The following is a 17,006-nucleotide window of genomic DNA, read 5'->3' as shown; positions in this document are numbered from 1 at the left end:
CTTGTGATGGTAGGTAGGTAGGTAGGGAACCCATCCTAAAGGCCAGCCTTCTGATGGTAGGTAGGTAACCCATCCTAAAGGACAGCCTTCTGATGGTAGGTAGGGAACCCATCCTAAAGGACAGCCTTGTGATGGTAGGTAGGTAGGGAACCCATCCTAAAGGACAGCCTTTTGATGGTAGGTAGGTAACCGTCCTAAAGGACAGGCTTCTGATGGTAGGTAGGTAGGGAACCCATCCTAAAGGACAGCCTTCTGATGGTAGGTAGGTAGGGAACCCATCCTAAAGGACAGCCTTGTGATGGTAGGTAGGTAGGTAACCATCCTAAAGGACAGCCTTCTGATGGTAGGTAGGTAACCCATCCTAAAGGACAGCCTTCTGATGGTAGGTAGGTAACCCATCCTAAAGGACAGCCTTCTGATGGTAGGTAGGTAACCCATCCTAAAGGACAGCCTTCTGATGGTAGGTAGGTAGGGAACCCATCCTAAAGGACAGCCTTGTGATGGTAGGTAGGTAGGGAACCCATCCTAAAGGACAGCCTTCTGATGGTAGGTAAGTAGGTAGGTTGGTAGGTAGCCATCCTAAAGGACAGCCTTCTGATGGTAGGTAGGTTGGTAGGTTGGTAGGTAGCCATCCTAAAGGACAGCCTTCTGATGGTAGGTAAGTAGGTAGGTTGGTAGGTAGCCACCCTAAAGGACAGCCTTCTGATGGTAGGTATGTAGGTACCCATCCTAAAGGACAGCCTTCTGATGGTAGGTTGGTAGGTAGGGTTGGTAGGTAGGTAGGTAGGTTGGTAGGTAGCCATCCTAAAGGACAGCCTTCTGATGGTAGGTAGGTTGGTAGGTAGGTTGGTAGGTAGCCATCCTAAAGGACAGCCTTCTGATGGTAGGTAGGTAGGTAACCACCCTAAGGGACAGCCTTCTGATGGTAGGTAGGTAGGTTGGTAGGTAGGTTGGTAGGTAGCCATCCATCCTAAAGGGCAGTGTTATGAATTTATTCTTATTATTTCATCCTTCCACCAGAAATAGTCCTGAAACAAATATAGGGTTGCTTCCCAAGCCAGCTGGTCCTTCGTTCTATTGGTTCAGTTGCCAGAGACACGACCCAGTCGTTCAGTCTTTTGGTTCTGTATCTACGGACCCGACCCAGTCGTTCTGTATCTATGGACCCGACCCAGTCCTTCAGTCTTTTTGTTCTGTATCTATGGATGAGACCCAGTCGTTCTGTATCTATGGATGAGACCCAGTCGTTCAGTCTTGTTGTTCTGTATCTATGGACCCGACCCAGTCGTTCAGTCTTGTTGTTCCATATCTATGGACCCGACCCAGTCGTTCAGTCTTTTTGTTCTGTATCTATGGACCCGACCCAGTCGTTCAGTCTTGTTGTTCTGTATCTATGGACCCGACCCAGTCGTTCAGTCTTTTTGTTCTGTATCTATGGACCCGACCCAGTCGTTCAGTCTTGTTGTTCTGTATCTATGGACCCGACCCAGTCGTTCTGTATCTATGGACCCGACCCAGTCGTTCTGTATCTATGGACCCGACCCAGTCGTTCTGTATCTATGGACCCGACCCAGTCGTTCTGTATCTATGGACCCGACCCAGTCGTTCTGTATCTATGGACCCGACCCAGTCGTTCAGTCTTGTTGTTCTGTATCTATGGACCCGACCCAGTCGTTCTGTATCTATGGACCCGACCCAGTCGTTCTGTATCTACGGACCCGACCCAGTCGTTCTGTATCTATGGACCCGACCCAGTCGTTCTGTATCTACGGACCCGACCCAGTCGTTCTGTATCTATGGACCCGACCCAGTCGTTCTGTATCTATGGACCCGACCCAGTCGTTCTGTATCTATGGACCCGACCCAGTCGTTCTGTATCTATGGACCCGACCCAGTCGTTCTGTATCTATGGACCCGACCCAGTCGTTCTGTATCTATGGACCCGACCCAGTCGTTCAGTCTTTTTGTTCTGTATCTATGGACCCGACCCAGTCGTTCAGTCTTGTTGTTCTGTATCTATGGACCCGACCCAGTCGTTCAGTCTTTTTGTTCTGTATCTATGGACCCGACCCAGTCGTTCAGTCTTGTTGTTCTGTATCTATGGACCCGACCCAGTCGTTCTGTATCTATGGACCCGACCCAGTCCTTTAGTCTTTTGGTTCTGTATCTATGGACCCGACCCAGTCGTTCAGTCTTTTTGTTCTGTATCTATGGACGAGACCCAGTCTTTCTGTATCTATGGACGAGACCCAGTCTTTCTGTATCTATGGATGAGACCCAGTCGTTCAGTTTTTTTGTTCTGTATCTATGGACGAGACCCAGTCGTTCAGTCTTTTTGTTCTGTATCTATGGACGAGACCCAGTCTTTCTGTATCTATGGACGAGACCCAGTCTTTCTGTATCTATGGATGAGACCCAGTCGTTCAGTCTTTTTGTTCTGTATCTATGGACGAGACCCAGTCGTTCTGTATCTATGGATGAGACCCAGTCGTTCAGTCTTTTGGTTCTGTATCTACGGACCCGACCCAGTCGTTCAGTCTTGTTGTTCTGTATCTATGGACCCGACCCAGTCGTTCTGTATCTATGGACCCGACCCAGTCGTTCTGTATCTATCGACCCGACCCAGTCGTTCAGTCTTGTTGTTCTGTATCTATGGACCCGACCCAGTCGTTCTGTATCTATGGACCCGACCCAGTCGTTCTGTATCTATCGACCCGACCCAGTCGTTCAGTCTTGTTGTTCTGTATCTATGGACCCGACCCAGTCGTTCTGTATCTATGGACCCGACCCAGTCGTCTGTATCTATGGACCCGACCCAGTCGTTCTGTATCTATGGATGAGACCCAGTCGTTCTGTATCTATGGACCCGACCCAGTCGTTCAGTCTTTTTGTTCTATATCTATGGACCCGACCCAGTCGTTCAGTCTTTTTGTTCTGTATCTATGGACCCGACCCAGTCGTTCAGTCTTGTTGTTCTGTATCTATGGACCCGACCCAGTCGTTCTGTATCTATGGACCCGACCCAGTCCTTCAGTCTTTTTGTTCTGTATCTATGGACCCGACCCAGTCGTTCTGTATCTATGGACCCGACCCAGTCGTTCAGTCTTTTTGTTCTGTATCTATGGACGAGACCCAGTAGTTCTGTATCTATGGATGAGACCCAGTCGTTCAGTCTTGTTGTTCTGTATCTATGGACGAGACCCAGTCGTTCTGTATCTATGGACCCGACCCAGTCGTTCTGTATCTATGGACCCGACCCAGTCGTTCTGTATCTATGGACCCGACCCAGTCGTTCTGTATCTACGGACCCGACCCAGTCGTTCTGTATCTATGGACCCGACCCAGTCGTTCTGTATCTATGGACCCGACCCAGTCGTTCTGTATCTATGGATGAGACCCAGTCGTTCTGTATCTATGGACCCGACCCAGTCGTTCAGTCTTTTTGTTCCATATCTATGGACCCGACCCAGTCGTTCAGTCTTTTTGTTCTGTATCTATGGACCCGACCCAGTCGTTCAGTCTTTTTGTTCTGTATCTATGGATGAGACCCAGTCGTTCAGTCTTTTTGTTCATTATCTATCGACCCGACCCAGTCGTTCAGTCTTTTTGTTCTATATCTATGGACCCGACCCAGTCGTTCAGTCTTTTTGTTCTGTATCTATGGACCCGACCCAGTCGTTCAGTCTTGTTGTTCTGTATCTATGGACCCGACCCAGTCGTTCAGTCTTTTTGTTCTGTATCTATGGACCCGACCCAGTCGTTCAGTCTTGTTGTTCTGTATCTATGGACCCGACCCAGTCGTTCAGTCTTGTTGTTCTGTATCTATGGACCCGACCCAGTCGTTCTGTATCTATGGACCCGACCCAGTCCTTCAGTCTTTTTGTTCTGTATCTATGGACCCGACCCAGTCGTTCTGTATCTACGGACCCGACCCAGTCGTTCAGTCTTGTTGTTCTGTATCTATGGACCCGACCCAGTCGTTCTGTATCTATGGACCCGACCCAGTCGTTCTGTATCTATGGACCCGACCCAGTCGTTCAGTCTTGTTGTTCTGTATCTATGGACCCGACCCAGTCGTTCAGTCTTTTTGTTCTGTATCTATGGACGAGACCCAGTCGTTCTGTATCTATGGATGAGACCCAGTCGTTCAGTTTTTTTGTTCTGTATCTATGGACGAGACCCAGTCGTTCTGTATCTATGGATGAGACCCAGTCGTTCAGTCTTTTGGTTCTGTATCTACGGACCCGACCCAGTCGTTCAGTCTTGTTGTTCTGTATCTATGGACCCGACCCAGTCGTTCTGTATCTATCGACCCGACCCAGTCGTTCAGTCTTGTTGTTCTGTATCTATGGACCCGACCCAGTCGTTCTGTATCTATGGACCCGACCCAGTCGTTCTGTATCTATGGACCCGACCCAGTCGTTCTGTATCTATGGATGAGACCCAGTCGTTCTGTATCTATGGACCCGACCCAGTCGTTCAGTCTTTTTGTTCTGTATCTATGGACCCGACCCAGTCGTTCAGTCTTGTTGTTCTGTATCTATGGACCCGACCCAGTCGTTCAGTCTTGTTGTTCTGTATCTATGGACCCGACCCAGTCGTTCTGTATCTATGGACCCGACCCAGTCCTTCAGTCTTTTTGTTCTGTATCTATGGACCCGACCCAGTCGTTCTGTATCTACGGACCCGACCCAGTCGTTCAGTCTTGTTGTTCTGTATCTATGGACCCGACCCAGTCGTTCTGTATCTATGGACCCGACCCAGTCGTTCTGTATCTATGGACCCGACCCAGTCCTTCAGTCTTTTTGTTCTGTATCTATGGACCCGACCCAGTCGTTCAGTCTTTTTGTTCTGTATCTATGGACCCGACCCAGTCGTTCAGTCTTTTTGTTCTGTATCTATGGACCCGACCCAGTCGTTCAGTCTTGTTGTTCTGTATCTATGGACCCGACCCAGTCGTTCTGTATCTATGGACCCGACCCAGTCCTTCAGTCTTTTTGTTCTGTATCTATGGACCCGACCCAGTCGTTCAGTCTTTTTGTTCTGTATCTATGGACGAGACCCAGTAGTTCTGTATCTATGGATGAGACCCAGTCGTTCAGTCTTGTTGTTCTGTATCTATGGACGAGACCTAGTCGTTCTGTATCTATGGACCCGACCCAGTCGTTCAGTCTTTTTGTTCTGTATCTATGGACCCGACCCAGTCGTTCAGTCTAAATGTTCTGTAACTATGGACACGACCCAGTCGTTCTGTATCTATGGACCCGACCCAGTCGTTCAGTCTTTTTGTTCTGTATCTATGGACCCGACCCAGTCGTTCAGTCTTTTGGTTCTGTATCTACGGACCCGACCCAGTCGTTGGTTCTAAATGTTCCATTGCCAGACTGGCTGGTAACGTTCTTATCCCTTGCTTGCTAGCTAGCCAACTACAGCTAACTTACAGTCACGTAAAACAGTGTAGCCAGAATAACAACAAAGTAGCTGTATTTGTTGAAGCTGTTTTCTAGTGACATTTATTTGGATACATCCATAACAATGAGCCAACGAGGCCCAATTTCACCTGGTATAGAAAATATGTTCTCGCGTCAGGACACCTGTTGTTCAGAGGAGCTAGCCAACAACACAGCTAACACAATCACTTCAAACTGAATCTGGAAACACTTCAAACTAGTTGACCTTCGTCTCCATATAGTGGAGATCAAGTTTATAAATTGCCTGGCTGGGCTGATGAGACAGTGGATTGTACAGTCAGATGGAACAGAGTAAATAGGCATTTTAACGTCATAGATTTAGCCGGTGACAACTTGTGGAATAGACACTGTCTGAAATGCGGTTTTAACCAATCAGCATTCAAGATTAGACCCAAGTAACATCCTCTCCTCTCCCGTGGTGTTCCCAGGCGACAGCCCTCAAAAAGGAGAGTTCTCCAGGTCCAGCCTGCTGTCTGTGGCCTCAAGCATGTCTCTACCTCTCAGTGTGGACAGCCTCCATCTCCATCCCATAAGGAGCCAGGCAGAGAACACCAGGAGCTGCCTGTCCCCCTCTCCGGGACCAGAGAGAGACAGGTCTCCCAGCCAGGGCAGTCAGAGGATGGCCTTCTGCCCCCCAGTGGAGAACACAGTGCTCCAGGACTCCCAGCAGGATCCTCACTGCCTCCAGCCATCCTCCCCTGCACCACAGTCCACCCAGCCCCTTGACTTCTACCAGCTCCCTGCACCACAGTCCACCCAGCCCCTTGACTTCTACCAGCTCCCTGCACCACAGTCCACCCAGCCCCTTGACCTCCACATCTACCAGCTCCCTGCACCAGAGTCCAAAAATAAAAAGTACCCTGGTTTGCTTCCGGACCTACAGTCCACTGAACAACATCAGAGAGACAGCAGAGTGAATGTCTCCACCCAGGCTGCTATAGAACTGGCAGGGGGGCTTGAGTCCAGTGCTGACAGCTTATCTCAGTACAGAGATGGAGACAGAGACAGTTTATACAGGAACAGAGACATGGACAGAGACGTCTTGTCTCAGTACAGAGATGGAGACAGAGACAGTTTATACAGGAACAGAGACATGGACAGAGACGTCTTGTCTCAGTACAGAGACAGTGCAGTAGCGTCCTGTCCCCAGGTTAACACCACCATGGATCGTAGTAATCCTGATGATTCCTTCGTAGGCTCCCAGACTCTGCAGGACATTAGGCTTCTGCTGGGCCGGGCTGAAAACATTGTTTCTGGTGGGTCCTCCATCTCTGGCGCCTCCTCCGGCGCCTCCTCCCACCTCCTCCACTCTGACGACGACATGCTGCTCCTCTCTCTCAGGAGGAAGATGGAGGTATTCCAGGACTCCTCCTTCACCTCCTCCTCTGGTGGGGCCGGGGTGGGGGACCCAAGGAGTCACTGCTCCTTGCTTTGCTCCTCCTCTGACTCCATGCTGCCGGCAGTTAGGAATAGGGAGAGCTCTGCCTACAGCGGGGAAGGTCATGTCAGGCTAACCAGAGAAGCAGAGCATCAGTCCACACCTGCCAGAGAGGAGTCTGGGAGACTACTACAGGACAGAGAGCATTATGGAAGACCACAGGACAGTTCTGAAGACAGAGAGCATCATGGGAGACCAAGGGACAGTTCTGAAGACAGAGAGCATCATGGGAGACCAAGGGACAGTTCTGAAGACAGAGAGCATCATGGGAGACCGAGGGACAGTTCTGAAGACAGAGAGCATCATGGAAGACCAAGGGACAGTTCTGAAGACAGAGAGCATCATGGGAGATCACATGACAGTTCTGAAGACAGAGAGCATCATGGGAGACCAAGGGACAGTTCTGAAGACAGAGAGCATCATGGAAGACCAAGGGACAGTTCTGAAGACAGAGAGCATCATGGGAGATCACATGACAGTTCTGAAGACAGAGAGCATTATGGGAGACCACCACAGGACATCTCTGGCAGTAGCTCCACCTTCCTCCTGACCGAATCCGTGCGGAGGGCGGAGCCTGAGGGCTGCAGTGCTGGCCTCTCGGACACGCGGATTGGCCCTGTGCTGTTGTCAGTTATGCCGGTCAGCCAACCTGGTCCCTCATTGGGTGATGCTGGCGTTGGCAAGCTGCAGCAGGCTCCAACAACAACAGTGGGAGGAGGACACACAGAAGTGCAGATGGCTCCAGAAGAGGGAAGCTCTTCGTCCTCTTCGTCCTCCTGTCCCGTGGGCTCTGAGCAGGGGTGTGGAGGTCTGTCTGAGCCGGCCCACGGTGGGGATCAGGGTGGAGATGCTCTGAGTGATGGTGGCAGCAGCAGCAGTTCTCTAGCTGCCAGGGTAGCCAGGCTGCTCCAGAGTGAGTCCCCAGCCACGGTGGCGTCCCTGTCCAGCCGAGCCAGTACCGCCACAGCAGACCTGGAGGAGAGCAGAGCCAGAGGTCAGTAACTAACCCACTACCAAGGGTTCGACCCAAATGGAGCCCTATTCTGTAGTGCACTATTTTTGACCAGGGCCTATTGGGCTCTGAGCAAACGTAGGGACACTAAGTAGGGAATAGGGCTCCATTTGAGAGTGTGATGCACTAATAGTACCTACCTAGGGTCTGCTTACCACAAGTATTGGGTAGGGATTAACACCGGTAACTGTCCCGGGAACACTTTACACCCCCCCCTCAAAAAATTGTCATGGGAAATGACAATATTTTCCCCAATGTGGCACTATTGCAATTCCACAGTATGAGCAGCAGCAGATGGCTCATTATCCCACCAGGTAGAAGCAGATTGGCTCATTATCCCACCAGGTAGAAGCAGATTGGCTCATTATCCCACCAGGTAGAAGCAGATTGGCTCATTATCCCACCAGGTAAAGCAGATTGGCTCATTATCCCACCAGGTAGAAGCAGATTGGCTCATTATCCCACCAGGTAGAAGCAGATTGGCTCATTATCCCACCAGGTAGAAGCAGATTGGCTCATTATCCCACCAGGTAGAAGCAGATTGGCTCATTATCCCACCAGGTAGAAGCAGATTGGCTCATTATCCCACCAGGTAGAAGCAGATTGGCTCATTATCCCACCAGGTAGAAGCAGATTGGCTCATTATCCCACCAGGTAGAAGCAGATTGGCTCATTATCCCACCAGGTAGAAGCCTTTAGCGTATTTACTTTACACCGAGTCGCTCTCAGTTCCAAGCCGGACTGAACACGAGACCCGAATGCAGTTCAAGAGTTCTCATCAGAACTGAACATTTGATCTTGCTTTGACCCAAGCCCGGTGAGCTGAGGCCTGGTCTGACCCAAGCCCGGTGAGCTGAGGCCTTGTCTGACCCAAGCCCGGTGAGCTGAGGCCTGGTCTGACCCGAGCCCGGTGAGCTGAGGCCTGGTCTGACCCGAGCCCGGTGAGCTGAGGCCTTGTCTGACCCAAGCCCGGTGAGCTGAGGCCTGGTCTGACCCGAGCCCGGTGAGCTGAGGCCTGGTCTGACCCGAGCCCGTGAGCTGAGGCCTGGTCTGACCCGAGCCCAGTGGGCTGAGGCCTGGTCTGACCCGAGCCCAGTGAGCTGAGGCCTTGTCTGACCCAAGCCCGGTGAGCTGAGGCCTGGTCTGACCCGAGCCCGGTGAGCTGAGGCCTGGTCTGACCCGAGCCCGGTGAGCTGAGGCCTGGTCTGACCCGAGCCCGGTGAGCTGAGGCCTGGTCTGACCCGAGCCCGGTGGGCTGAGGCCTGGTCTGACCCGAGCCCAGTGAGCTGAGGCCTTGTCTGACCCAAGCCCGGTGAGCTGAGGCCTGGTCTGACCCGAGCCCGGTGAGCTGAGGCCTGGTCTGACCCGAGCCCGGTGAGCTGAGGCCTGGTCTGACCCGAGCCCGGTGAGCTGAGGCCTGGTCTGACCCGAGCCCGGTGGGCTGAGGCCTGGTCTGACCCGAGCCCAGTGAGCTGAGGCCTTGTCTGACCCAAGCCCGGTGAGCTGAGGCCTGGTCTGACCCGAGCCCGGTGAGCTGAGGCCTGGTCTGACCCGAGCCCGGTGAGCTGAGGCCTGGTCTGACCCGAGCCCGGTGAGCTGAGGCCTGGTCTGACCCGAGCCCGGTGAGCTGAGGCCTGGTCTGACCCGAGCCCGGTGAGCTGAGGCCTGGTCTGACCCGAGCCCAGTGGGCTGAGGCCTGGTCTGACCCGAGCCCAGTGAGCTGAGGCCTTGTCTGACCCAAGCCCGGTGAGCTGAGGCCTGGTCTGACCCGAGCCCGGTGAGCTGAGGCCTGGTCTGACCCGAGCCCGGTGAGCTGAGGCCTGGTCTGACCCGAGCCCGGTGAGCTGAGGCCTGGTCTGACCCGAGCCCGGTGAGCTGAGGCCTGGTCTGACCCGAGCCCGGTGAGCTGAGGCCTGGTCTGACCCGAGCCCGGTGAGCTGAGGCCTGTTCTGGTACGACATCACTGAAGTTAAATGATCCCGAAACCGAAATAAAAAAGGCAGTCATCTGTATTGATTTAAACTGGGTTTGAACAGTCATCTGTATTGATTTAAACTGGGTTTGAGAACAGTGGTGAAGGCAGGCAGCAGCATCGTGAGGAGACGAGGAAACAGCCATTAGGCCTAGAAAAAGCCCAGAGGAAAACTCCCCTTAGTTAAGATCAACTGAATTATCAACAGATTGGAATAAAGTAAGCTAATGCTAATAAAGGCATGTCTCAAAGTCTTGCTTACAGTATACTGGAACTCCCTTAGTCATATCCAACTGATATACTCATTATGGGGCGGCAGGGAGCCTAGTGGTTAGAGTGTAGGGGAGGCAGGGAGCCTAGTGGTTAGAGTGTAGGGGAGGCAGGTACACTAGTGGTTAGAGCGTAGAGGAGGCAGGTAGCCTAGTGGTTAGAGTGTAGGGGAGGCAGGTAGCCTAGTGGTTAGAGTGTAGGGGAGGCAGGGAGCCTAGTGGTTAGAGTGTAGGGGAGGCAGGTACACTAGTGGTTAGAGCGTAGAGGAGGCAGGTAGCCTAGTGGTTAGAGCGTAGGGGCGGCTGGTAGCCTAGTGGTTAGAGTGTAGAGGAGGCATTACATTTACTCAAGTATGAATTATTCCCGGAAACCTGGTGGATAAAATAAAAATAAGCTAATTAAAGATAATTCCCAGGTTATAACATACATGTTGATGTTTGTATCCCAACTTGCCCTGATTGTGTCAACCCCAAGAGTGGCTGAGGCTGAAGGTGTCGGGGCAGCTGTGTGAAACTCTGGAGCTCAACATGGAGGATAGACAACGCATAGAAGAGATCAAGAGAGAGATACTCTTTAAACACCCACTACAGGTACTGTCATAGTCACTCTATACCAAACACCCACTACAGGTACTATCATAGTCACTCTATACCAAACACCCACTACAGGTACTATCTTAGTCACTCAATACCAAACACCCACTACAGGTACTATCTTAGTCACTCAATACCAAACACCCACTACAGGTACTATCATAGTCACTCAATACCAAACACCCACTACAGGTACTGTCATAGTCACTCTATACCAAACACCCACTACAGGTACTATCTTAGTCACTCAATACCAAACACCCACTACAGGTACTATCATAGTCACTCAATACCAAACACCCACTACAGGTACTGTCTTAGTCACTCAATACCAAACACCCACTACAGGTACTATCATAGTCACTCAATACCAAACACCCACTACAGGTACTATCATAGTCACTCAATACCAAACACCCACTACAGGTACTGTCTTAGTCACTCAATACCAAACACCTACTACAGGTACTATCATAGTCACTCAATACCAAACACCCACTACAGGTACTGTCTTAGTCACTCAATACCAAACACCCACTACAGGTACTATCTTAGTCACTCCTACTCAATACCAAACACCCACTACAGGTACTGTCTTAGTCACTCAATACCAAACACCCTCTACAGGTACTGTCTTAGTCACTCAATACCAAACACCCACTACAGGTACTGTCATAGTCACTCCTACTCAATACCAAACACCCACTACAGGTACTATCTTAGTCACTCAATACCAAACACCCACTACAGGTACTGTCATAGTCACTCCTACTTAATACCAAACACCCACTACAGGTACTATCTTAGTCACTCAATACCAAACACCCACTACAGGTACTATCTTAGTCACTCAATACCAAACACCCACTACAGCTACTATCTTAGTCACTCAATACCAAACACCCACTACATGTACTATCTTAGTCACTCAATACCAAACACCCACTACAGCTACTATCTTAGTCACTCAATACCAAACACCCACTACAGGTACTATCTTAGTCACTCCTACTCAATACCAAACACCCAATACAGGTACTATCTTAGTCACTCAATACCAAACAGCCACTACAGGTACTGTCATAGTCACTCCTACTCAATACTAAACACCCACTACAGCTACTATCTTAGTCACTCAATACCAAACACCCACTACAGGTACTGTCATAGTCACTCCTACTCAATACCAAACACCCACTACAGCTACTATCTTAGTCACTCAATACCAAACACCCACTACAGGTACTATCTTAGTCACTCCTACTCAATACCAAACACCCACTACAGGTACTATCTTAGTCACTCCTACTCAATAACAAACACCCACTACAGCTACTATCATAGTCACTCAATACCAAACACCCACTACAGGTACTGTCTTAGTCACTCAATACCAAACACCCACTACAGGTACTATCATAGTCACTCAATACCAAACACCCACTACAGGTACTATCTTAGTCACTCCTACTCAATACCAAACACCCACTACAGGTACTGTCATAGTCATTCCTACTCAATACCAAACACCCACTACAGCTACTATCTTAGTCACTCAATACCAAACACCCACTACAGGTACTATCTTAGTCACTCCTACTCAATACCAAACACCCACTACAAGTACTAACTTAGTCACTCAATACCAAACACCCACTACAGGTACTGTCTTAGTCACTCAATACCAAACACCCACTACAGGTACTATCATAGTCACTCAATACCAAACACCCACTACAGGTACTGTCTTAGTCACTCAATACCAAACACCCACTACAGCTACTGTCATAGTCACTCCTACTCAATACCAAACACCCACTACAGGTACTATCTTAGTCACTCCTACTCAATACCAAACACCCACTACAGGTACTATCTTAGTCACTCCTACTCAATACCAAACACCCACTACAGGTACTATCTTAGTAACTCAATACCAAACACCCACTAAAGGTACTATCTTAGTCACTCAATACCAAACACCCACTACAGGTACTATCTTAGTCACTCAATACCAAACATCCACTACAGCTACTATCTTAGTCACTCAATACCAAACACCCACTACAGCTACTGTCATAGTCACTCCTACTCAATACCAAACACCCACTACAGGTACTATCTTAGTCACTCCTACTCAATACCAAACACCCACTACAGCTACTATCTTAGTCACTCCTACTCAATACCAAACACCCACTACAGGTACTATCTTAGTCACTCAATACCAAACACCCACTACAGGTACTGTCTTAGTCACTCAATACCAAACACCCACTACAGGTACTATCATAGTCACTCAATACCAAACACCCACTACAGGTACTGTCTTAGTCACTCCTACTCAATACCAAACACCCACTACAGGTACTGTCTTAGTCACTCAATACCAAACACCCTCTACAGGTACTGTCTTAGTCACTCAATACCAAACACCCACTACAGGTACTGTCTTAGTCACTCCTACTTAATACCAAACACCCACTACAGGTACTATCTTAGTCACTCAATACCAAACACCCACTACAGGTACTATCTTAGTCACTCAATACCAAACACCCACTACAGGTACTATCTTAGTCACTCAATACCAAACACCCACTACAGGTACTGTCTTAGTCACTCAATACCAAACACCCACTACAGGTACTATCATAGTCACTCAATACCAAACACCCACTACAGGTACTGTCTTAGTCACTCAATACCAAACACCCACTACAGCTACTGTCATAGTCACTCCTACTCAATACCAAACACCCACTACAGGTACTATCTTAGTCACTCCTACTCAATACCAAACACCCACTACAGGTACTATCTTAGTCACTCCTACTCAATACCAAACACCCACTACAGGTACTATCTTAGTAACTCAATACCAAACACCCACTAAAGGTACTATCTTAGTCACTCAATACCAAACACCCACTACAGGTACTATCTTAGTCACTCCTACTCAATACCAAACACCCACTACAGCTACTATCTTAGTCACTCCTACTCAATACCAAACACCCACTACAGGTACTATCTTAGTCACTCAATACCAAACACCCACTACAGGTACTGTCTTAGTCACTCAATACCAAACACCCACTACAGGTACTATCATAGTCACTCAATACCAAACACCCACTACAGGTACTGTCTTAGTCACTCCTACTCAATACCAAACACCCACTACAGGTACTGTCTTAGTCACTCAATACCAAACACCCTCTACAGGTACTGTCTTAGTCACTCAATACCAAACACCCACTACAGGTACTGTCTTAGTCACTCCTACTCAATACCAAACACCCACTACAGGTACTGTCTTAGTCACTCAATACCAAACACCCTCTACAGGTACTGTCTTAGTCACTCAATACCAAACACCCACTACAGGTACTGTCTTAGTCACTCCTACTTAATACCAAACACCCACTACAGGTACTATCTTAGTCACTCAATACCAAACACCCACTACAGGTACTATCTTAGTCACTCCTACTCAATACCAAACACCCACTACAAGTACTAACTTAGTCACTCAATACCAAACACCCACTACAGGTACTATCTTAGTCACTCAATACCAAACACCCACTACAGGTACTGTCTTAGTCACTCAATACCAAACACCCACTACAGGTACTATCATAGTCACTCAATACCAAACACCCACTACAGGTACTGTCTTAGTCACTCAATACCAAACACCCACTACAGCTACTGTCATAGTCACTCCTACTCAATACCAAACACCCACTACAGGTACTATCTTAGTCACTCCTACTCAATACCAAACACCCACTACAGGTACTATCTTAGTCACTCAATACCAAACACCCACTACAGGTACTATCTTAGTCACTCAATACCAAACACCCACTACAGCTACTATCTTAGTCACTCAATACCAAACACCCACTACAGGTACTATCTTAGTCCCTCAATACCAAACACCCACTACAGCTACTATCTTAGTCACTCAATACCAAACACCCACCACAGGTACTATCTTAGTCACTCCTACTCAATACCAAACACCCACTACAGGTACTGTCATAGTCATTCCTACTCAATACCAAACACCCACTACAGGTACTATCTTAGTCACTCCTACTCAATACCAAACACCCACTACAAGTACTAACTTAGTCACTCAATACCAAACACCCACTACAGGTACTATCTTAGTCACTCAATACCAAACACCCACTACAGGTACTGTCTTAGTCACTCAATACCAAACACCCACTACAGGTACTATCATAGTCACTCAATACCAAACACCCACTACAGGTACTGTCTTAGTCACTCAATACCAAACACCCACTACAGCTACTGTCATAGTCACTCCTACTCAATACCAAACACCCACTACAGGTACTATCTTAGTCACTCCTACTCAATACCAAACACCCACTACAGGTACTATCTTAGTCACTCAATACCAAACACCCACTACAGGTACTATCATAGTCACTCAATACCAAACACCCACTACAGGTACTATCATAGTCACTCAATACCAAACACCCACTACAGGTACTGTCTTAGTCACTCAATACCAAACACCCACTACAGGTACTGTCTTAGTCACTCCTACTCAATACCAAACACCCACTACAGGTACTATCTTAGTCACTCAATACCAAACACCCACTACAGGTACTATCATAGTCACTCAATACCAAACACCCACTACAGGTACTGTCTTAGTCACTCCTACTCAATACCAAACACCCACTACAGGTACTATCTTAGTCACTCAATACCAAACACCCACTACAGGTACTATCATAGTCACTCAATACCAAACACCCACTACAGGTACTGTCTTAGTCACTCCTACTCAATACCAAACACCCACTACAGGTACTATCTTAGTCACTCAATACCAAACACCCACTACAGGTACTATCATAGTCACTCAATACCAAACACCCACTACAGGTACTGTCTTAGTCACTCAATACCAAACACCCACTACAGGTACTATCATAGTCACTCAATACCAAACACCCACTACAGGTACTGTCTTAGTCACTCCTACTCAATACCAAACACCCACTACAGGTACTGTCTTAGTCACTCAATACCAAACACCCTCTACAGGTACTGTCTTAGTCACTCAATACCAAACACCCACTACAGGTACTGTCTTAGTCACTCCTACTTAATACCAAACACCCACTACAGGTACTATCTTAGTCACTCAATACCAAACACCCACTACAGGTACTGTCTTAGTCACTCAATACCAAACACCCACTACAGGTACTATCATAGTCACTCAATACCAAACACCCACTACAGGTACTGTCTTAGTCACTCAATACCAAACACCCACTACAGCTACTGTCATAGTCACTCCTACTCAATACCAAACACCCACTACAGGTACTATCTTAGTCACTCCTACTCAATACCAAACACCCACTACAGGTACTATCTTAGTCACTCCTACTCAATACCAAACACCCACTACAGGTACTATCTTAGTCACTCAATACCAAACACCCACTACAGGTACTATCTTAGTCACTCAATACCAAACATCCACTACAGCTACTATCTTAGTCACTCAATACCAAACACCCACTACAGCTACTGTCATAGTCACTCCTACTCAATACCAAACACCCACTACAGGTACTATCTTAGTCACTCCTACTCAATACCAAACACCCACTACAGCTACTATCTTAGTCACTCCTACTCAATACCAAACACCCACTACAGGTACTATCTTAGTCACTCAATACCAAACACCCACTACAGGTACTATCATAGTCACTCAATACCAAACACCCACTACAGGTACTGTCTTAGTCACTCAATACCAAACACCCACTACAGGTACTATCATAGTCACTCAATACCAAACACCCACTACAGGTACTGTCTTAGTCACTCCTACTCAATACCAAACACCCACTACAGGTACTGTCTTAGTCACTCAATACCAAACACCCTCTACAGGTACTGTCTTAGTCACTCAATACCAAACACCCACTACAGGTACTGTCTTAGTCACTCCTACTTAATACCAAACACCCACTACAGGTACTATCTTAGTCACTCAATACCAAACACCCACTACAGGTACTATCTTAGTCACTCAATACCAAACACCCACTACAGCTACTATCTTAGTCACTCAATACCAAACACCCACTACAGGTACTATCTTAGTCACTCAATACCAAACACCCACTACAGGTACTATCTTAGTCACTCAATACCAAACACCCACTAC

General features: G+C 48.3%; 1 protein-coding gene across 1 annotated transcript in view; it reads left to right on the top strand.

Annotated features, from left to right (window-relative positions):
* The window catches only part of alms1 (ALMS1 centrosome and basal body associated protein), an 83,681-nt gene that overhangs the window by 21,177 nt on the left and 45,498 nt on the right, over nucleotides 1-17,006 (top strand). Inside the window, exons 8-9 of the mRNA XM_065025039.1 lie at nucleotides 5,900-7,903; nucleotides 10,638-10,753. Of these exons, the coding sequence (XP_064881111.1) occupies nucleotides 5,900-7,903; nucleotides 10,638-10,753 (2,120 nt within the window). The remainder of the gene's footprint in view (nucleotides 1-5,899; nucleotides 7,904-10,637; nucleotides 10,754-17,006) is intronic.

The sequence above is a fragment of the Oncorhynchus nerka genome, linkage group LG12 (genome assembly GCF_034236695.1).
Source record: "Oncorhynchus nerka isolate Pitt River linkage group LG12, Oner_Uvic_2.0, whole genome shotgun sequence".
Classification (NCBI taxonomy): domain Eukaryota; kingdom Metazoa; phylum Chordata; class Actinopteri; order Salmoniformes; family Salmonidae; genus Oncorhynchus; species Oncorhynchus nerka.
This window is presented reverse-complemented; position numbering and strand designations above follow the sequence as displayed.